At 37.0% G+C, this 24081-nt stretch overlaps 2 protein-coding genes across 2 annotated transcripts; both read right to left on the bottom strand.

The window, feature by feature from the left end:
• Positions 1 to 358: 358 nt before the first annotated feature.
• Positions 359 to 3888, bottom strand: LOC113327868. The gene is made up of 5 exons (XM_026574989.1): positions 1871 to 3888; positions 1427 to 1735; positions 1229 to 1322; positions 803 to 1124; positions 359 to 660 (listed from the first exon to the last, which is right to left on the bottom strand). The coding sequence occupies exons 1-5, from the start codon at positions 3886 to 3888 to the stop codon at positions 359 to 361; spliced, it is 3045 nt and encodes a 1014-aa protein (XP_026430774.1).
• Positions 3889 to 20672: 16784 nt separating this feature from the next.
• LOC113328431 lies at positions 20673 to 22959 on the bottom strand. Its single transcript, XM_026575541.1, has 2 exons — positions 22274 to 22959; positions 20673 to 21934 (listed from the first exon to the last, which is right to left on the bottom strand). Exons 1-2 carry the CDS (start codon positions 22883 to 22885, stop codon positions 20759 to 20761), a joined length of 1788 nt encoding a protein of 595 aa, XP_026431326.1. The 5' UTR covers positions 22886 to 22959; the 3' UTR covers positions 20673 to 20758.
• Positions 22960 to 24081: the final 1122 nt, after the last annotated feature.

Genomic DNA, 24081 nt, shown 5'->3' on the forward strand with positions numbered 1-24081 from the left:
AAAGATTAAAAGTGGGAATCGTGAAAGAGAAGTTTACAAGATTAAAAATATGAACTGTCATGTCTTCCCAAATTTCCAAGTACCCTATGTCAAAGTAGTTTCATAACTCAACTTTCGCAGGGAAAAAAATTCTACTTCTAACAGGTGATAGCCTCGCAACACCCCACCCCAATAAGAGAAACATAGAAACCCGTCCATTTTGCAAGGCATTTGCAGTCGATAACTGGACAAGTCCTACAACATATAGATAACTCAGTAACTAACTCATCATAGATTAAACTTAAATTCAAAATAATCCAAGCATCACAAAGGGGAAAACTTTTATTAGATCAATAAGATGAAATGATACTCACCACTATTAAAATTCCATATCATCGCGGTTGTTATTATCATCAAATTCATACTCATCCTCATCATCATAGGTGTAAACGGAATCCGTGTCATTTTCCTCTTCATCTTCTTGGCTTCGACAAGCTACTGCTGCTGCAGCACGACTGATAGTTTCTGGGGGAACGTCGTTCCTATCCCAAACAAAACTGTCACTGCGATCCTGATGTGGCTCTCCTCTAAGATCTTTTATCGAATAACTTGAATGCCATTCTTGATATGCCTCACTAGAAGTCGAGCTTTCTGTTTCAGTCTCCCCATCCGAATCTATTTCTGGAAATTGAAAGACCGACGAGGTTGCGTTTTATAACCACTTCATTGTTTATTATATACATCATTGAATAGAAAACCTGTTGTGCTTGAGATGCTAAAATAAACGGTTCATTCACATAATATCTTCTATTCATATGGACACTAGTAAATCCAAACTCATCTGTTCCTGCAATCGGTCTCCAATCGCATTTGAAAAGAAGAACTCGGAGTTGACCCACATACCGTGCCTCGATAATACTATTCACAACTCCATAAAAATCATTTTCATCTTCAGCTACACCTTCGTCTTCCCGAGGGACACACAGTCCACTATTCTGTGACTTTCGTCGACTCTCCCACTCTCTTGTATGAAATCTAAACTCATTGATAATGTAGCCATTGTAACTCAAACATTCTTTAGCAGGACCTTGACTCAACGAATATAGTTCATCACTCACCTGACCTTTTTTATGCAATTGGTATATCTATTCATACATGCATAGAGATGTTTATCAATGACGAAAAAAACGAAGTGAAAGTCATTAAAATCGCAAAATAAATTGTGTTACAATGATATATCGGTACTTACTTTAGTTGCAAACCAATCAGGAAACTCTTTGATGTGTCTTCTATTAACCTCGGCGTCTCTTAAGCCACGGCTTTGCAGCTCACTTTTGTGTTCCCTGCAGGTGCAGCGCTTAACATAGTTAACCACAACACTGCTAAAATATTACTAGATCTTGAACAAGTTAATGGCTATAAAAACACAAATAAATAGCACGCGCACTCCTCATATGGCTGCACTTCTTTGGTATTCAGCAAAGCATAAAGTTGGATTTGTTTCATCTCTGACTCCGTAAGCTGTCCCCAAGTTTCAGCTCCAACGGGCCTACCGGATTGTTTGAAAACTATTAATCGATCATCAGGTTGTGGCGCCTCATCATCCTCATTCCTTTCAAGTTTATTAAATTTTGTAACAACACTATTCAAGTAACGCGTACAAAAAGTGATACATTCATCTATAAGGTATGCTTCAGCCATCGATCCTTCGGGGCAAGCTTTATTCCGCACATAAGACTTCAACTTACGCAGATACCTAAAGTAATTACAGTAAGACTTCAAAGGATGCAAAAATAGTGATTGTATAAAAAAAATTACAAAAAGAAATATTCACCCAAGTCGTCAATGTAATTAGACAAATGTTGCACATAAAATAAATGAATACCCTTACCTCTCGATCGGATACATCCACCGATACTGAACTGGACCTGCATCCTTTGCTTGTTGTGTTAGATGAATGGGCAAATGCATCATCACAACAAAAAAAGATGGGGGGAATATTCTTTCCAACTTGCACAAAGTAATTGCGATACTATCTTGTAGTTTATCCAGATCCTCTATCTTGAGAACCCGTGTACACAACACTTTAAAAAACATACATAACTCACTCAGTGCTTCCAATATATCCCCATCCAAGTGTCCACGTAAGGCAATAGGAAATAAATATTCCATTAATACATGATAGTCATGACTTTTCAGACCCATAATCTTTCGATCCTTAACGTTCACACACCGAGAAATATTTGATGAGTATCCATCGGGAACCTTAATATCCTTCAAAGTTCTACAAAAAGATTCCTTCTCTTTGGGCGACATGACAAAAGAAGCTGTTGGCACCACTATTTTATCTCCCTCTTGTCTCAAATGTAACTCCGGCCGTAATCCCCAGTCCATCAGATCCAACCGGGCCTTAAGATTGTCTTTCGTTTTCCCTTCTACATTCATCACTGTGCCCAATACAGTTTCACAAATATTCTTCTCAACGTGCATCACATCGACATTATGAAAACATATAATTGAGCTTAAGTACGGCAACTCATGAAATATGCTCTTTTTTTTCCAGTTGTGTTCAAAAGTAACTGGTGTTATTTCTGTCAGACCAGTCTGTTTGGCGTTCTTACCAAACTGAACTTGTCGAAAATGAGCCAGCTGTTGAGCAATTTCATCCCCATTCATCAGATGTGGTGGTTCTCGAAGTTCTTTCTCTCCATCAAAGGCTGACTTCTGGTGGCGCCAATGATGACCAGCAGGCAAGTATCGACGATGATGCATGTAACAATACTTGCCCCCATTGCTCAGTCGTTCTGAACATCGGTCAGGCCCACAGCACGGACAAGCAAATTCCCCTTTGGTGCTCCACCCGGAAAGCATAGCTAGTGCAGGGAAATCACTGATGGTGCCAAGTAATGCTGCACGACATTTAAAATTCTCTTTCTTTGAAATATCGTAAGTTTCAACACCTTCATCCCACAATTCCTTCAATTCCTCTATGAGTGGTTGCAAATACACATCGATGTCGTTTCCTGGGGATTTGGGTCCAGGAATTATCATAGACAAGATAAAATTTTCCTCTTTCATACACAACCACGGTGGTAAGTTATAACTGATGAGAACAACTGGCCATGTACTATGTGGATGCAACATATTCCCAAACGGATTCATCCCATCAGTTGCTAATGCAAGTCTTACATTGCGAGGATCAGCTGCAAACTCTGGGTGCTTCTTATCAAAGGTCTTCCATGTCTCTGCATCAACTGGATGCCTCAAAACTCCATCTTTGGGACGTCTTTTGGCATGATATCGCATATAAGAAGCGGTCTTTGAAGACATAAATAACCTCTGAAGTCTTGGCTTTAATGGGAAGTACCGCAATTGCTTTACTGGAATGTTTTTACCTCTTGGTGTTCTTCTGATTGATTCGTTATCCACATTCAATTCAGTAGTTTTCCATCTTGAAGCATGACATACCGGGCAAGAAGTTTTATCTGCATTCTCTTTCCAGAACAAAACACAATCATTCTCGCAAGCATCGATCAAAATGTAGCCAAGCCCCAAGCCCTTGATTGTTGTTCTAGCATCATAAAAATTCTTTGGTAGTTTGGCATCCGGAAAGGCTTTGGTCAAGAGACTCAACAACGCATCAAACCCCTTGATGTTCAATCCACCGAGGGACTTGACATGAAGCAAGTGCACAATGAAGGATAATCTTGAAAACTTTTCACAGCCAGGATATAGTGACACCTGCGCATCGTTCAGCAACTTGTAAAAATTGGAGGCGTCATAGTTCATTTCTTGCAGCAAATCAGACATTTCTTCATCGTCGTCCTGCACCACATTTCCAGTATTGGTTGTTTCCCTCACCTGGTCTTCCCCTTCTCCATGGTATACCCAATCGACATATCCCGGCATAAAGCCATTCCACAGAATATGTCCGTGCACTACAGACACAAGCTCTCTCTTATTGTTATTGCAATCCTTACAAGGACAAATATTTTCTGGTCGGGTTCTAAATCCCAGCTCGCATAGTCTATGAAATTTCGAACTCCTGCTTTGAATGCATCGTGGTCTCTTGGAAGTCCTATCCAGCTCTTGTCAATAATTGTGAAGTCTTGGAAATCCATCATATGAACATAAAGAGTAAACAGAAGACAATCTATGAGAGTCCGTAAAAGGAGGTGCAGAACAACTATGGATTAGAGAAACAAAATTTCTGCGAAACAAGAAGAGATCTTAGATTAAAGTCAAACCAACAAACAGATAATATGAATCTATAGTACAAATTAAAATTTTTAGCAACCTATGCAAGTCAAATTAGTGAGAAAAATAGGCATAAGTTAAGGATTGGAGCGCAATTACCAGAAATTCGTCACATCAAAGCCCTTTCCAGCTCCGTTGGAAACCTGGTAGTAGACAAACAAAAAGAGCACAGATCAGTAAAATCAAGAAGGAAAAGTGACTCTTTTAACTAAATTGAAAAGAGGGGGGGATTGATATGAGACTATGAGAGTTATCTCTAAACTCTGAATCCATTTTATAGTTATAGAGAGTCTTGAGGGAGTTAGTTTTAAAATCTTCAACAATAACATAAATCTGAACCAAAATCACAACCCACACCCAGAAATCAACCACCAGAGGGTTCTATTCAACAATTGATTAAAAATAAAACCATTACCGAAATCGAAATCATAGTTATAAGAAAAAATTACAGAAGACAGTTACCTTTTGCCCTAACTTTTGATGGAATCCTTTGATTTTCAAGTTTCAACAACTTCTTCATCCAATCGAAGTCAATGAAGAAAAAAAGAGAAATCTCGAAGTCAATGAAGAAGAAAAGAGAAATCCCTGTGAAATTGAAGAAAGAAGATGGGGAACCGAAGGAAGTAGTTGTTGAGAGAAATATCAACGAGGTGACTGGGGTATATGATGAAGATGAGAAAGAAAGATCGGGACTGAGTAATCTATGTTTCGCCCAGCGTATTATTTGCTGTAGCTGGACTATAAGATAGGAGTACCTCACTGCCATAGATGGAAGCCACCTATCACCATCAAAGAGACCTGATGACCAAATCTTGAGACCCGAGATCTTATGGTGAAAACCAAGCGCCCCACACACACAAAAATGGGCGCGTGCACTATACGTTCGCCTGGTGTGGGGCGTGGACTATGCCACCTCCTGGTGTGGGTCGGGACCAAGGTAGTTAATCTCGGATTCCGGTTTATCTCGGTCCCGAGCGAGAAACTGGTACAACGTTGTCTCGGGGAGATTTCGTTTTCAAATTTCGATGTAATTTCGGTTCCAAAAACTTCCAATAATTTCCGTTAATATTCAATAATTTCCGATAATTTCCGTTAATATTCGATAATTTCCGATATTTACTTAGGAGAGACGTAATCAAATGGCTAAAGAGTAAACCTAAAGGGTATTAGGTATCGAAAATTTCCGAAAATTTTATGATATAGTTATACACTAACGGTATCGGATATTAACCTAACGGAAACTCCCTTTAACGGTATCGTTATGTTAATAAACGGATATCCGTTACGTTAAGGTTATTGGATATCGGATAGCCGTTATATCGGATATTAACCTAACGGAATCCGGTTGTTCGGAAACGGATACCGGATATCGAATATCCATTGACAGCCCTATTCCTCATCATCAACACCAAATGATAATTTTAGGTCAAGAAATTCAAACACAACAACAAGCAATAATACTAGTGAGTGAATTAATCTGTTTAATTTTTGTACTTGAGATTAATCCACTCAATTTTAAAATATATATATATATATATATATATATATATATTCCGGCCGAAATTCCGACCGAAAAACGCGTTTCCGGCCTAAATTTTCGCAAAGATTTCGTCCGGCCGAAATTAACAAAATCTTGTCTTCTTGGACCGAAATCCGGAACTTCGCCGAAATTTCGGCCGAGATGGCCGAAATCGACTACATAGGTCGGGACTATACGTTCGCCTGGTGGTTGAGCGTGGACTATACCGACTATATTTGGGTTCAGTCTTGGTCCTAGACCAAATATACTTTGGGTTTAGTCGCCCACTGCGGACGTTTTAAGGATATACCTATTTGATTCACGGGTGAGATTTCGAGTTACAATAAAAGTCTGGTAAAAATGAAGATTTTTCGTTCAATAATTGCAAATATTATGGTTTCTAATGCGAATTTTGGATCACTTGATGAATTTTGATATATTATGGTATCATATCCAAACATTCAAAAATAAATGAAGATGGTGGATATATTAGGTGAAATTTGATGCACTTAAGGGAAAATTCAAAAGAATCCGAGTGAAATTCAGCAAAATCGAGCGATATTGGGCTATATTGATGAATACCAAAGAAATTGAAGAAATACAAGTCACGTAGGATAGAATTGACTAAAATCGATGAGGTTCAAACTCTCGGACTTGTGAAGATTAAATTAATTAAAGGTTTAATAAAATTATATACAGAATTATTAACAATGCATGCGAGAGGTAACCAAGACACTAGATTCCACTATTATGCAAAATTGAATGATAAATATTTCAAAACTCTATTCAATTTTTAAGTCCTCTTTTATCTTTAAGACAAATAACTTTGTACCTGCTAACGCAATAGGCAAACTGATTTTGTAGGTGATGGAAGATTGTTTCTTAGCCATCTGCAGATTAAAAAGATAGAATTGAACAACGGGGTTAGACGAAGAAAATGATTTATTGATTAATAAAACCAATATCTTATTTTGCTGAGGAGAAAAAACTCACTGGAGATTAAAAAAAGCCCTAATTCAAAAACCCATAAAGATGTAGAAAACAAAAAAAGGAAGAAGAAGATTTACATAGATTTCTAATAATCCTAACTCTGAAATGGGTGGATATCCAAAGAAACCAATAAAATTTGAGTGTAATTTAGTTAGGCGTCTTTATAATGTGTTGAAATATTCACCCAACTCAAGAATTCTTTAGATCTCAATGGATATGCTTAGATATTTACATAAATCGATTCCAAGGAAAGATTATACGACTCTATATAATCTGTTTAATCTCACTATATGTACATAAAAATTTACATAAGTAAATTTAAAAAAAGAACTATGAAACTATATTATTGAAATATCTATCATATAATTTGAAAAATAAAGAGATTACCTAACTATATTTCTTTCTGTTTTTTTTATCCTCTCATCCTAGTATATGTTTTTCCCTTAACCTCACTTAAAAAAACTAAAAATGAGAAATAAAGGACGCTAACTCGACATTATTTTTTCCCCTGCCTAAAGTCATCAAATTAATAACGAAACTTAGACCGATAAGAAAGACAAGAAACATGGATTCACTATTTGACTTAGATCACCAAAGTGCACACATGTATCCCCTGAGTGAGTTCGACCAATGTTGACTAATGTTGTTATTAAAGTCCAGGTGAAAATGAGTGAGGTCGACCAACATTGAGGTCGTTTTAATTCCCATACTATAATTATTCAAAATTTTGATGAGTCAAATGTTGCTAACAATTCTCGAGTTCATTATTTTTTCCAAAATTCCTTCTCAATTATCGAATAATAGGTTACAGTCGAGATTTTTGGTCTAACATGAATGATATGTTATAGTACCGTTCCCCAATAACATTACCAATGAGCCACTGTCAGATTGAAAGTTGAACTTTTAAGAAAGAAAAAATCCTTAATTATTTTTTATAAAAACTCCATATAATGTTACCATGTCCACTAGAGGTGAGGAGGCATCTGCTGTGAATTTACCATGTGTCCATGCGCACGGCACGTGTCAGTGAACTGTATTGACGTGTTTACACGTGGTTGTAAAATAACCATTAGATCTTCCTCAACCCATCAAGTAGGCGACAGAGATGTATAATCACAGTTTCACATCGAAACATAGTTTTCTCCTCTCTTCCATATCCAGCGTATTTCTCCCCATCTCTATCTTAGGTAGAAAATTTCTCCTCGAGAGGAAATTTTGGCAGAAAATTAGGGTATTGTTCTACAGTTTTGGAAATATATCTGCATCGCCGTAGGATGATTGTGTTGGTTATATTGATAAGGATTGGAAGAAGATATCAAGTGGTAATAATGTCGGTCCAAAAACTTTCGATTTGAACCCTAACAATTTTTGGGCGGGATGAAAATCAAAAGAAAATCCTTTTGGGCGGGGATTATTCCCGCTTGGTGTTTTGGAAAAGCTATAAATCTCAACCCTAAAATCATTCCAGAGATGTTAAAGAAATTTATTTATTTTTTGGGGAATTATCAGAGATCAAAAACAGCAAGGTACATAACTTACGATTTTTAATTTGATTAATTAGTTCATAAATTGATATTGGGATATTTGATTGAATCTGAAATTGGGGTTACATATTTTTAATTTGATTCATGAGTTCATAAATTGATATTAGGCTATTTGATTGAATCTGAAATTGGGGTTACATATTTTAAATTTGATTCATGAGTTCATAAAATGATATTAGGCTATTTGATTGAATCTGAAATTGGGTTACATATTTTTAATTTGATTCATGTGTTCATAAATTGATATTACGCCTGTTCAACTGAATCTGAAATTGGGGTTACATATTTTGATGGCTAGTGTTTTGGTCTAAATTTGGCCTTGTCTGTAGCTTTTTAGAGCTTCTCTAGTACAGTTTCCTCAAAAAAAAATAAAAAAAAAAATTGGGGTTACATAGGATCAATCAAGTTGTGCAGAATAGTTGGGTGTATGCTATCCTGCTTAAGTTGGGTGTTCCTTTCCATCAGGTTGTGGAAAATAGTTCAAAACAGAAAATAATGCATCTACAGAGTATCGCAATGACACCCGCACCTATTGTTCAAAACAGAAAATAATGCATCTATAGTTGTGACAGCAATATGTGTTTCGTTATGACATACGACCCACAACCCACCAACAATAAAAACTATGAGTATCGCAATGACACCCGCACCAAGACAAATTCCTTTACAGGATTGTTATAGTTTTGTAATATCATTATTGCTATTCAGATTTGGTTTCGTGACTGATCTTTTCTTATTCCTTTCCAGATGTCTCAAACCAAAAAACAACTTTCCAAGAAAAAAATTGGGAGCTCCGACATAGCAAGCATAGCCCCTGGACAGTTGAGGTCAAATTACGGTAAGAATTATATTGTCATATGACGGTATATAATGAAGTGTGTAGCATGTGTTAATTTGTTCATTCATTGTTTTCCTACAGGTAGCGTAAAGAATAGAGGAGGAAGGACTAGTCAACTCGGTCGTCAACAATCAGTGCGCCATTCATTGGAGGAATTGGGTGAACCACCATCGCGTTCAGGAAAATCAAGAAGAGGATCAATATTCCAACAAGTTCGTAGAAAGAAACAACAACCAATGAATCAGCAACCATCATCTCAAATCGAAGACCATGAACAAGTGGAGGAAGAATACCTTCAACCACCAGAAGAAAGATCAGGAAGAACTCGTAACACTCCCTTGCCAACAAGTTCACCACCACTGCGAGACAGGGGTGGACAAAGTCTTCCTATAACACCAAGCAGGTTACCTCTAATTGATGATGATTTTCTTGATTCTCCGAGAAGATCTCCTAGAGGACTTGGTAGTAATCGAGTACTAACCAACAGGTCTAATCATTTTATTAATTCTTTAAGGAGATCTCCAAGGGGACTCGGCAATAATAGGGTACAAAGATCGCTTGAGGCAGAGTACAATGCTTCAAATGCAGGATATATGCAAAGACATCGTCAAGTCCAACATCAATCAGATCAACTTTATAACACTCAAGTATCAAGTTCTTCTCGGCAACAACCATTGGGATTACAACATCAGGGTAGTCGAAGTTCATCTTCCCAACGACAATCTCAAACACCATCAAATGGCGCTCCTCTTGGAAACCAAAACATCTTGCATCAGAATACTTCACGCCATGAGCCAGAACAAAATGATACTCCTGAAGATCAACACCTCCAGCGGCAGCATCCTTCACGTTCAACATCTAATTCTCCCCAATCAAATGAAGAATGTGGTACTGCAGAAATAACGAGTAAGTATAAATGTATGCATATGTGAAAATAAAAGATGCAGAACACTTCATTTTATTTTTTTGCGCGAGTTCACTTATATGTTCATTTTTAATATTAAACAGTTGTACCATTAAGGAAAAAAAGAGGGCGCAGCTGTATGAAGGAACTTTCCAAATTCAGGGGACAAATACTTGAATTGGATCTCTATGAAGGTAGACTATGTGGTTATAAAAACGAAGTCGCAATCAATTCAGTGTGCATGTGGACTAGGCAAAGTCAGAACTGTCCCTTGAATTACGATGCATTTGATGATATTCCTCCTGAAAAAATTCAGCGGGTGATCAAAAATCTCTATGTATGTATTAGAAGTCACTGTGTTATTCCAATTTTAATAATATTTTTTGTGAAAGCAATAATTCGGATGTTTTAATGTCAATTATAACTCCCAGCTAATCAGTTTTTTCTCAACCAGGACTACTTTACAATCAAGTCTAGCACTGGAGAAGACCCAGAGGAAGCAATCAAGAAAATAATGAGGAATGCATATAACAGGCATAGGCACAAAATTCATAAAGCATACCTAAAGATTCAAAACCTTAGTAGTCACGAGGTAGCTTTGGCCTCCGAACCACCCTCTGAACTGGAGATTAACAGAGAGGATTGGATATATATGTGCAATACTTTCGACACGCCAGATTTCAAGGTATATACATTCAGTTACATGTGATCTTTTCATCAAACTATCATTGCTTATGTGTTAGATTCTGAATTTACTTGTGGATACATTATAACCATAAAATTAGATAGCATACCCAATTTTATGTCACCTAGTGATACACCCCTTATACAATTTCATTGCTTCTTTGAAAATTTATTGTTTCTAGTTAGGAGTGTGTTCTTTTCCGCAAGGGTATGCATTTGAACTTCCTATCTGTTCTTCTATTGTCAAATATGCGTAGCATACTTAGTTTTAGACTGTCGCAAATAAAATTAAGTTTTGACTTTCCATGAAAGAGCCTCCTGTAGTATGTGTGTAGAATGTTTAAAATATCAAGCTATATATGTTATGAATACACTGCAGAGTTGCTTAACCTAACAGATGGTGGAGTTTAAATGACAGAAAAAATCAGACAGAGGGATTGCGGCTGCTAAAGCAAAGGAAATTAATCATAGTGCGGGCAACAGAAGTTTTGCCAGCGTAGAATATGATTTGGTATGCATTAATTGTATCTCATTCTTTGTCTACTGATGTTGGTTCGAATCCGTGTTTTATATACCGTGTAGTGTTAACTTACTTGGTTTGTTTGCAACTGCTTGCTGCTTCAAAGATTGCGGAGAACAAGCCTTGTGATGCAGTGATTTTGTTTTCAGAAACCCATGGTTCTAAAAAATTGCCACCGAAATGTCAGGAGATGAAAGTAAGACATACTACAAATATACTTAGAATTTTGTGTCTAAATATATCTCTGCAACAGTATATGATCATGTATAGCTATCTGTAATTTATGTAGAAAATAATGGAGGACATGAAAGAAGCAACACTGCGAGGAGAATCTAGTAAAACTCCATCTGACATATATGAAACTGTCTGTAATGAACAACGTGGGAGTCTTAACAAACGTGGTCGCAAAGCTTCTCACACTCACAAGAGTTTGGCTGATTTAAGGGAAAAAGAAATACAATTGTTGAATGGAAGAATTGAGTCTCTACAGACAGAAAACATGCTACAGAGAAGAGAAACACGTCGGCTTACTGATCTAATTAATAGTTTTTTTTCTAAACATTATCCTTCCATGGTTGTACCAGATGATGAAATGGAGGATGATGCCGAGGTCAGTGGGCGAGAGGAGGATCTTGATGTGGAAGGTCAAAATGATGAGGATGACTATGATGACCTTGAGGATGAAAACTACATCCGTGACTATCCTGATATGGAGGATCGAAATGTGGAAGGTGCCATGGATGATGAATGATTTTCTTTATTTGAAAGACTGACGTGGAGGATTCCAATTCGGAGTGGGCCAGCCAGTGAAGAATGAATTTCTATTTTATTTTGTTGTGTTTTTTTTCTTTCTTATTTTTTTCTGGTATTAGGATATTAGGGTAGAGAGGATGATAACGTGTAGTATGGCTTTTTGAAGCATCCAAGGTGTTATGACTTTTTACTCTTGGTTCTGGAAATGAAATGCATATTTTATTAATTTGTTTTGTCAATGCATACATTATACAAAAAAATTATTAATTAGGATATGATCAGAAATATTAATTAACTAATTATGAGGTTAATTACGATATTTTCATTACAAGATAAATTATGATAATTATTTGAGTTTAATTACGATATTAATTACAAGATAAATGAAGATATTAATTACCATATAAATATAATAATTAATTGTGATATTAATTACAATATTAATTACAATATCATCCATGCATATAACCAAAATAATTACAATATCACAGTTGCGGAATGATAATTACAATATCACAGTTGCGGAATGATTTGGGAACCATATGCCAACTAGTAAATTTAATTGTTTAACGATTCGATAACTATCAATCAACTTCAACTTAATTGTCTATACCTATTGAAATTATGAAATCATAGTATTTGGCTACCACCAAATTAATTGCTAAATAAATCCACAACAAGATTTTAATTTAGTTGCCATATTTTGTGGAAAGTTACTGACAACTACGATGATTATGTTGTTAATATGTTTGGCAACTCTAGAACAACTGCAAAATTTTGTGGTTTTAATTAATTGCATTTAACTAAGTAACGTATTTGGCTCCTGTAACATAAGTTGCCAAATGAAATTATGGAAACTATGTATTTTTAGTAATTGCCTTTACATTTGGAAACACCCCATACGGCAACTTAGGCTCCGCAACTACCATTAGTTGTCAATGTGTTTGGCAACTAAAAACTCATATTCGGCAACCAAACTAGCTTGGTTGCCAATGCTCAAGTTTTTTGTAGTGTAAGTTGGTGAATAAGGAGAAACTACTGGTGATAATGGTTGGTTACTACTTTTTGGTTGGGTTTCTGAGGCCATCTTGTGTCGTTTGGAGTTCATGCTTCTCAGTTTCTAGTGTTCTAGAGCCTAAAAAAAAGGTCACTGTGCTAGCTATTGCTGCTGCTAAACTTCACAGCAGATAAATAAACCTGGTACTGTTCTTGGTGTTTCTTGTTTATATTTCTCATGATACGTTATGCAGTCCAGAAAACGATTGGTTGATGCAGTGTGCAATTGGTGTTGGTTGGATGTATTGTGTGCAGTATTGCGAAAATGGAGATGCGAATAGTGATGCATAACAGGTTATGCATCTACAAAATTTGTTGCATAACTTGTTATGCATTCACGAAATTGGTTGCGTAACACGTTTTGCAGTTTTTTTTTTTGCATAATTTGTTATGCAGTCCAGAAAACGGTTGCATAACACGTTATGCAGCTACTTTTTTCTTAGTATTGAAACCAAAAAAAAAATAAGGCTGCCTAACTTGTCATGCACCTACAATAATATCTACATAACATGTTATGCAGTCGTGAAAATGGATGCATGACCTGTTATGCATCCGAAAATATGACTGCATAATACATTATGCATCGAGAAAATTGTTGCACAATCTTTTATGCATCGAGAAAATAGATGCATAACCTGATATGCATCCGTAAATATGGGAAGCATACTGCATTATGCATCAATTTTTTATGGACGCACTAAAATCAACCAAAACAATGGTTACATAACTTGTTATAGATGCATACTTTTGTTATCCAAATGCATAATTTGTTATGCAGTGGAGAAAATGGTAGCATAATTCGTTATGCGTCTGCAGAATGTGTTATGCATCTTTTTTGTGGCTGCATAATAGTTATATATCAAGTTTTCGAAAATTTTGCCTAAATTGATGATCAGCTCCGATTTTTTCGTGAAAAACAAAAATTTCAAATTCTTGTTTGTACTCGTTGCGTAGCTCTCTTAAAAAGATTGCCAACGATATAAAATCTGTAAAATTCCAAGGCGCGGATTTTTTGATATGTTATATCCAAGTTGCGTTGCCAATTATACCCCTGATGCATAACCCGTCATGCGGATGCATAATCCGTCACGCAAACATTTTTAATAATTTCATATAATTATGGATGTCACGAAAATAATTATGGATGTCACGGTACCTAAAATTAATTATGGACTTGACAATGAGAATATTATTTTTTTTGTGCCTGCACCTAATTTTCCCTATTGCCAAAACCTACTAAAAAAACATCCGAAGGGGAATGTGGGATTACAAATAATAGGTGAAAACTGGCATAATTGTAAGCCCAAGCCACAAAATCAGAAGTTTAATATCCGATGTATTGTAAAAAAAATTGGACCGATGGTTTCGAGTATGATCGTGTAACTTATGCTGATACGTGGCACTGCGTTAGCAAGCAATACCTCAACATATACCATGCGATAACTGGGCTGGGCCCCTACCCAAACCCAACCAGTCGGGCAGGCCCCACTTCCTAACCCGACCCGCCAACCCCTTAAACTACAACTATATGTCTATACTACACTACTACTGGGGATTGAACACCTGAAGTATCTCCCACAAAGTGAGAGAGAATTAAGCAGTATGTGTGACTCGTAAGCTTCTGGTGATGTATACGCTAAAATAGCAGTCCCAGCATAACCTAACAAAGTTAGCTCTGTATGTGACAAATTTCTGGTTAACCCGAGGTGCTGGAGGAGAGGACTCGTCTGTTTCGAGGAGGATATTAAGACCAGAGAAGAAGAGAGGGTATCTTAGTCATCTATACTAAAATTAATTGGGTGAAATAGCCGCATAGGCTAATAGAACCATTATACAGTAGAAATTGGATAAACTAATCTTCGATAAATTAATTATTTCCTTAAAATAATAAAACTCTCTGGTCCTAATTAGACTTGTATATGTTAAATTTTAACTCTATAAATTAATAATTTTGCTATAATAATAATTTTTTTCGGTCCCAAAACTATTAATTTATCGAAGTTTTAGTGTATTTGGACTCGGGTTATTTGAACAATGTTCATATTTTGCTTGTCTTATAGACCCAGGAATTCAAATCCAAGGATTAATTAACCAAAAAACTGTTGCCTATAGGCTAGTTTGGTATTGTTGTGCGTTTTAGAAAAATGCTTTTCTGTTGTGCTGTGGAAATAAATCGACATGATGTTTGGTAAACTATAATTAAAAAAGCATTGTGCAATTAACAAGCTGTAAATTCTATTTGGTAAATTGGTATTTTGAAGTGCTGGCGATGTAGTTAATGACGAAGATAGACATATTTTTTTAAAATTAGTTTGAAATACAATTTTTTTATAATAAATTATATTTCTAATCTTAGTATATTAATTTTTATAAGAAATTATATTTCTAATTTTAATATATTTAATTTTATGAAAACGGGCACGTAGGCTACGTAACTCAGCTGGTCATCCCCGTTTCCCAAAGTTTAATGGCTCCAGGATGTCCTAGGTTAGAGTCCCCAATGACGTAATATTGCAGGAATTAACATGGAAGGTAGAGTTAGCTTGCCCCCCTTGTGACACAATTTCAGCCCCCCATCCGCTTCGGCTCCCTTGGCTAGGTTGCCCATGAGGCTCGCTGGTAGGGTAGCACAACAACCTATTCAATTAATTTAGTAGTATGTTGTTGGAGCTTAGGTTGTTAGGCTTCCAACTAGTTAATGTAATACTGTTTATCATAATTTAAATACAAGTAATAGTTTTTTTTTTGTTTTTTTTTTTTTAACAAGTTTGCGTTTATCAATTGTAGAAAGTATTACAAAAAAAATTAGACAAAGCTTTTTGGTCGGCAGCCTAGCAACAATCTGGGCTCCAATATCTTTTTGAAAAGCAATGCCTAATCTATGAAAAATAAAACTATCAAAACCACTAATAGTGTCGTTGCTAACCAAACAATTCTTCAGATGCTTGAAAAACACAAAGTATCCTCGCCTAGCTCTCCTAGAGTAGAGAAAGCTAGGACACCCAAACCATGACCATGTGAAACACACTTGTCCAAATATTTAGTGTGTTTGCGTGAGACAACATTAGATATAGCTTTCCCGGGGACGAAAGAGAGAATTTCATCACCTGTGACATCCGTATAAACATCTTTTCCATTTTCCCAGTTGAGCACAAGAATATCAGCAGGTTTCAAATCTTTGTCATCATCCGTCAGAAAACCCAGAGAAACTTCTTTAAGCACATGCACACCAGCTTTGTAACAAATGTCGATGACTATATCACGAACATGATCATGTCGAAACTTGGGACCTATATCCTTAGCACAATGAAGCGCATGATCCCCAAAAATGTCCACGGATTTGTTACGACTTGGGCATAAACCATTCTCAAAGAACAGTGGGATACCAAGGCGATAACAAAGCACAACTCTAAAATATCTAGGACCAAGGCATTGATTAAGCCCAGTAATGTGTACATCCAGTAAATAATCTTGAGCATGCTTGACGCGGTTGCACTGCCACAAGATGAAATCTCTTGCAGACATAGAAAATTGTTCTGGGATTTTCTTCTTAACTGCATCAGAATAAGTGACTGTCAGGGAGTGCATGGAAATGAGGGGGGGGGGGGGGGGGGATTGTATGATAGGCAGAGCCTTTGTCTGTTGAGAATGAATTACCAAGAATCACCTTTTGCACCGAAATAGTCTGACTCTGAGAAGCGAGGTAACAATAGGCGTTGGTATCAGCCATAATGTAAATTCCAAGTACGCCACACCATCACCGGTGATTAGAAGTCTCAAGTACTTAAGTAGATGATCATCAAAAAGAGAAGTGGCTGATTGCAGGGCTGCAAGATTGGTAGTACGCATTTCAAAATATAATCTAGACACTTTAGTGCCATTGTGAAGTAATATCATCTCACTTTGGGGTCTTTGGGTTTCTTGATTGCAGACATTAATTGAACAGTTTTATTCACCCTGCTAAACATCATATCACTAATAAAGTTCGAATCTAAACTCACTGGTCCGCTTAAAAGCTTAACACCATTGGGAGGTCTACCAATATCAGCGGGTAAAACACCATCAGCTATGCTCCTGGGATCATTAGAAGACCAAAAGACTTCCGTTTTTCTTCAAATTAAGATGAAAACCCCTGCATGGTCCTTCAGTTTCGATTATACTCAGAGCCTTGGCTACTTCTAATGTATCTCCAGTAATTGTACCATCATCAAGGTACCAAGCGTGCAGGTCGAGTTTTCATTGAGAAGCAATAGTCTTCACCAGCGGGTGAAGTGTCAGCGCAAAGAGCAAGGGACCGAGAGGGTCACCTTGCTGAACCCCAAGTGCAGAAGACAAAATATAATGGTCGTAATGGCCTCCAATAAAAAAATTCTACCCAGCGAGAAATACCTGGACAGTGAAGACGAACCTCCTTTATAAGGTGTCATCTACTCACCATGTTGAAGGCATTGGAAAAGTCAATGAGATGCATTGACATTTTTTCCGACTGACCTTTCATCTCCAGTAAGCGATTTATAGCATGTAAAATACTTTCTCCACCAGCAGGAATACCAACCCCAAATTGGTAATCACCCAAATAAGATGACATATCCTTTCCAACCGAGAAAGCCGCCACTTTCGAAACCAATCTATGCCAAAACGTACCAACTGAAATGGGCCTAATTCCACCCCAGATTTAAGTAACGGAATTAGAGGTGCACTGGGGATAAACTCTCCCAAAAATGCTGTACATTTTCCAGCCAACCAAAGATTGACAACTCCTGTGATCGAAACGAGTAAATCGTCTGCAACCGCTGCCGCTGCCCCACTAATTGCTTCAACCAAATGTTGAGAACTCAAACTGTCTCGTCCACATGAAGTGCCTTCAGGGAAGCTCTTAATAGCCCCTAAAACATCCCTAGAATCCACTGTGATTGGGTCAAACATGGCAGCATCACCAGGAACAGTTGGAGGGGGCTCGGGTGGATGCTCTAGAAAATCATGGTATGTGTTCTCGTTGCAAGGATCCACCCCAGACGAAGACAATACCCTGATGGCAGCTGCGAAATGACCGCAACTTAGCTTCTTCTGACAAGCTAACAAAGTAGCTGCATTTTGTTTCTTCCAATCTGCTTTCTTGGGCCCATTACGCAGAGGCTGTTGTAGAAGTTTGTTCAACAGAATATGGCAGCCATTGGGCTCCCTCCAAACAGTGAGGGCTTGGATGATTGCCGCAACCTGCGGCCGTTTCCTGTTGCCGGAATTCTTATCGACTGAACTTCTTGGCTTGAATAAGGTTAGTGTGCATATTGGGAGAAAGACAAGATGCAACCAAGCTTTCAGACTACCAGGATTAACAATAACCTTGTCAAGACATGTCTTCAGGGTCCTTGCAAAAGCTAGCCTGCTCTTATGCGGAATGCTAGTGACAGTCGTGAACTGTCTTTGAAGCACAACGTTAAGGAGATCAGTAGACAGGGAGGATCCTAAAGCAGCAAAAACAGGGAGGATCTTAAAGCCTCATCACCTTCAGTGAAGGAAACAACACTATCCAGTGTGGCAGCATCGCAAGTCATAACAACAACACTACCCATTGTGATAGCATCACAAGACTCAGTACTGTTAGAACTCAAACAGACCGGTATAATCTCACCTGGTTTATCCAACCCATGAAGAAGAAACTCAACCTATGCATCCTTAAGCGGCCCAGCAATGACATCCCCATGCACAGCTCCATCTCTTCCCTTGCAGGCCTTTTTCCAACCATGTAGTTGCATACATCTGCAACATAACCACATACGCAAACAACGTAGAACTTTCTCCCAAGCTAAGTAAATGTGCAAGTTATTAGCAGTCAAATCTCTGCATATGATCTTACTCTCATCAGAAAAAAGATGTTTGTCATATACATGCTTCAGGAAGGAGCCCTTTACATAACCTCTGCCATGAACACCATCCTGGCAACTATGAAAATGCTTGAAAGGGCAGTGACAAAGGCTGTCATCTGGCACGGCTTCGTCCATGGAAGAAGAAGGCTGGGAAGAAGAATAGCAGGCGATAAGGTACAGGAAGAGGCCCTAGTGACAATGGGCATTGCGACTGCAAAATCGTGAAAACCCTACAAACAAAAAGTACGAACCCTAAATAAAAAAAACAAATAGCGAACAAAATTGTAGGAAAAATCAAGTGGAAATCGTGGAATAACAAACAACAGGGAACCGGAAAACAAAGGAAAAATCATGGTGCTTGCGAAGGAAAAAGTCTGGCATGAATCGCCGGAGCACCATGGAAATTTTGCTAACATCAGTTTTGTTATGGTGTGCTTATTATTTATTTCTTATAATTATTTTTATTATGTAATACAGATGCTTAAAAAATATTATTATTTTAATTATTTTTTGTTTCTTTTTAATTATTATTTTAAAATGAAAAATAAAAAATAGAGAAATAAAATAAAATTTAGAAATGTAATTTTAAGTGCACAATATTCTAGGGCAAAACTTGTCTTTATAATAAAATAACATGGTTAAAATAGAAAATCAATTAAATAGAATTATGTGGGTCCGCAGCTTCTGTTTTTCCAGCTTTTAAAAGCTACTGTGGAGTAGCTTTTACAAGCAAGCCTAAAATGAAAGTGCTTTTCTCTAAAAGCACTTTGAAAAAGATTTACCAAACACAATTTTTGGTAAAAGTTTGTTACAAAGTGCTTTTGGTTGAAAAAAAAGCAATCCCAAACGGGACTTAGGGTAGTTCCTATGGAACGGACAAACTAAGAGTTTGTTCATTTTGGTCCCACTATGGAATGAACAAACATGGAAAAATGGATGTTCAAATCAACAAATCTGTTGCTTTAAACATTGATTCGGAACATCCAGCGCGCGTCTGTGGTAAGGCCGCGCGACGTTGCCAAAAACGATGGCGTTGGAAGAACCAACGCGCGACCATAGCAAAACCGCCAGCAACATTTCCATTGACGCTCGCAACTCTTGGATTGACCCCAAGTACAATCCTGATTACTTTAGTACTTTTTAATCTTATTTTATCTCACTTTATCCTATTTTATTTCACTTCATCATATTTTATCTCACTTCAATCCTATTTTATCTCACCTAAATATTATATTTTATTTTTCATCTTTATCCTACAAAGCATTTTATATTAAAAAGAAATATTAGTGGGGCCCTAGAAAACCAAATCTGTTCATTTTGCCCCGCTTTACCATAATGGAGAAACCCGTTTGCCCATCCACATGGCTCAACAAAATTTTGAGTTTGAACATTACCATAGGAATTGCTTTTATCAAAAGAAAATAGATCAACCCCCTCCAAAATTTCTTTTTGCCCCTCCCAATTTTTTTAATTATTATGACTAATTATTTTATTTTTTTAGTCGCAGTAGAATTTCGATAAATTAATCATCCATAGAATAATTACTTCGCTAAAATAATAAAATTCTCTGGTTCTAACTTGGCTTGGATAAGCAAAATTTTAACTCGATAAATTAATAACTTCACGTAAATAATAAATATTTTTTTGATCCCAGCGCTATTAATTTATCGAAGTTTTACTTACTAAGCCCGATAAATTTATTAAGGGAAACCTGGCTTCATCATGATCTTGATAAGATACTTAGTTAATCAGGAGAAGTGGTAGACAAAAATTCAGAGCTATAATAGTAAAGAACATGACTTTTTATTCATAAGCATCAAACTAAAAGTATACTCTAAGAATACAAGTTAACTAAGAGTATACTCTAAAATGAAAACGCAAATACCCACAAAAGCAAACTGAAATATAAGTAGTTTAACTACGAGCCAATTCTCTTCGCTCTGAAAAGGATTATACAGTTTAAGAAATAGTTGGCGTAAAGCAGCATATCGCAGACCAAGCCCATGAATACGGGTTTCCGCAAGAGGATCGGTAGATCTAATAAAAATGATGTGATAGGTGATACTGGCAATTGGCAGCACGACAGACGGAAACAAGAGAATAAAACGATTAGTAAAAATTCTAAGGTACCTGTGAAAAGGTGGACCTATGCTTTGGACTGCTACCATGTAACTTAAGCCGACACACGCCACTGCATTAGCCAACAAAACCTCGAGAAATCCAACTATGGAAGTGGTGGATGCGGATGGACGTTGTTTAATACCATCAAATGTAATTAAAAGAATCGTCATTCCACATAATACAAGTGAGAGATTATTAAGGATTATGTATGCCTGGAAAGCTTTTGGTGATGCATACGCCAGGATAGCGGTCCCGGCGTAATGTATTAGATAAGGGGAAAAACCAGAACCACCTCCATAAGTAGTATTGTAGTTGAAAGTAAAATTTCTCCAGCTATCCTCTTCCAAAACAATACCAGGTGCTAATTCTTGGTGAAAAAACGCTAACCTAGTATTTGAATCACTGGTTTTTGCAGCGGTTAACAGCTCCTTGACAAAGTTGGCCCTGTAAGTGATAATCTCATCAGCAGTAATATTATTACCTCCTCTTGCTATCAAATGTGGCGGCAGGTTGTGCATACGCGAAAGATACGATTGAAAACCTCGAGACATAGCACGGTTGTGGATAATATTTCTGAGATAGTAACTGAACATAACAGGGTCCTCGGTAGAATTCATCTTCATGTCTTCCTGGAAAACACCTCCAGGTGGATTGGTACCAGCTTGGAATGCGATTCCGGCTATGAGAGCTGCTACGATCATTATCGTGTTCAGTCTCTCTTTTAGCCACTCATTACTTTTACTTTGTTGCGGAACTTCTCTAGTATTGTGATAATCATAACAACTTATGCCCATGTCCTTCATTTCATTTCTACCTAACATGTGTAAGGCTGTGATTTCCTCATTGTTTCGGATATTTGTATCAACTCCTATGTCACCTCTGTTTAATAGATATTTTAACATCTGGAGAAAGAAAAATGAACTGATATTGTTAGCCAAACAAACTATCTTATGAAATGATTGATCAGGCTGAGATTTGAGTCAAAATGATAATATCTGGTACGAGGAAAGAACGTGTTTTCAGAGACATGCTTCAAAGAAAAATAAAAATAAATTGTAAACACAAATTTTTTACCATTCATAATTCTACCTAGTACAAATTGTTTTAGAAATTACTGACAGTTCGATAAATCAAAAAATGTCGAGAAAAATATGACAAAACTACTGAGGACGTTTCCGTGCCGGTTGGTAAATTTTTGTTTATAGTAAAAAAGTGAAGAGTAAGAATCAGACTAATATTACCTTGTTCCGGTTCATTTTTGCCGCCAGGTGCAAGATTGTGTTCCCACCACTGTCGACGGAGTTAACGGAGATGGCATCTGGGTTATTAGCAAGATTCGCCCTGTTAGTCACTAAGTGGTCAATCAACCACTTCAAGGCCTTGAACTTATCATGTTTAACACATAGGTGTAGTATTGTGTCGTTTGTGTTCCGTAGTCTTTGATGAATGGCTTCAGGGCGGCTTTGAATCAACAAATCCATAACCTTAACTTCATCTCTCATGGCTGCTAGATGTAGGGGTGTTCCTCCATGGTTATCTGGAGCTATACATGCATCTGTGTTGGCATTTAACAACACGCTCACCATCTCAAGATTATTTCTTGTGGAAGCCAAGTGAAGAGGAGTACATCCCTGGGAGTCTGTCTCCATCGCAAGTTGAGATCCATGTCGTGGATTGAACCTCACAATCTCTTTCGCAAAATCAACATAATCTAGGAGAGCTGCTACATGTAAAGGAGTTCGAAGGAAACATGAAAACTTTTGATCAGCCAGAGGAAACCCCGGATTTGTAGCGAGTATTTCTCTGAGCGATCTAACATCACCTCTTCGTGTAACATCATGAATAATATCCATCCCCTTTCTGTTTGAGTAAAATCTATCTTATAGTTTCTTGATGTTTTTTTTTTTGAAAATGGAGATGAAATGTCGACGGGGCTTAGGTACTTTTATTGAATGAAGGGCTGAAAATTACTTAGCTTTATCGAGTTTCAAATGTGTAGATGAATGAGAATATGCAAAATGGCTTATAAATAAATACTTCCTCTGTTTCTGAAAAACGGTCCTCTATTCCTTTTTCGTCAGTTTCAAAATTGTGTTAACCTTCTGTTTATAGTCATATTTTTTCAATGAACTCTCTAATATATTTTTGAATTCTTTATATTCATAAATCCATTTTTAACATGACCAATCTAAAATATTAAAGAAATTAGTATAATTGAGGAAACAAATATATCCTTCATTCATTTTAAGGAAAGATACATTTAACTCTAAAAATTAGATTTCTTATAAAGTTTATACTTCTTAAATTCAATATCTTTTAAATTTTCCTTTTATATTTTGTATTTATAATTCTCACAGCAATTTTGGATAGTTTTTATTGCTAGCATTTTTATTAAAATAAAATAGGTAAGTAACTAAGGGTAGTCAAGTAAAATAGTATGGTCTCCTTAATATTTTGAGAAAGTCAAACCGAACTGTCTTTGTGCAATGGAGGGAATACTATTTATGTAGGTACACAAAATAGACTCATCACGTGTCAACACGAGAAGACCTTAAAGAGAGGAATGTATCTCAGTCAAAGATCTCGGTCAGTGACTTGTCAAATCAAGTCAGAGAAATTCATAATTAATGAACCTGCGAAGATACGTGCACGAGATAATAGTACAAACCGCGAGAAAGTTGTGGGAGTATTCGGCAAGGTATCACACGAAACAAGTATAGAGGCGAAGGAAGATTGCTTTGCCCAAAAGTCATGCGGCGAAGATGATACTTATTGAGCAAGAAATAGGACAGCTGTCCCGACAGAATCACATGGGTATCAACGAAAGAAGGGGAAAAACTTTATGGAAAACGTGTCGGGCGAAGGATAAAGCAAGACCACGAAGCTCCCACGAAGAAAAATGAGTTGTCCAGCACAATTGGTGATATGCCTATAAATAGAGGTCCTTGGACAACGAATGATGGATGGAATTTTGGGTAGAGGAGAAACCTTAGCTTATAGAGTAAGATTAGGATTTTCCTTTATGTGTAATCTTGTAATCGAGAGTTCT

Source organism: Papaver somniferum, unplaced genomic scaffold (genome assembly GCF_003573695.1).
Source record: "Papaver somniferum cultivar HN1 unplaced genomic scaffold, ASM357369v1 unplaced-scaffold_107, whole genome shotgun sequence".
Lineage (NCBI taxonomy): Eukaryota > Viridiplantae > Streptophyta > Magnoliopsida > Ranunculales > Papaveraceae > Papaver > Papaver somniferum.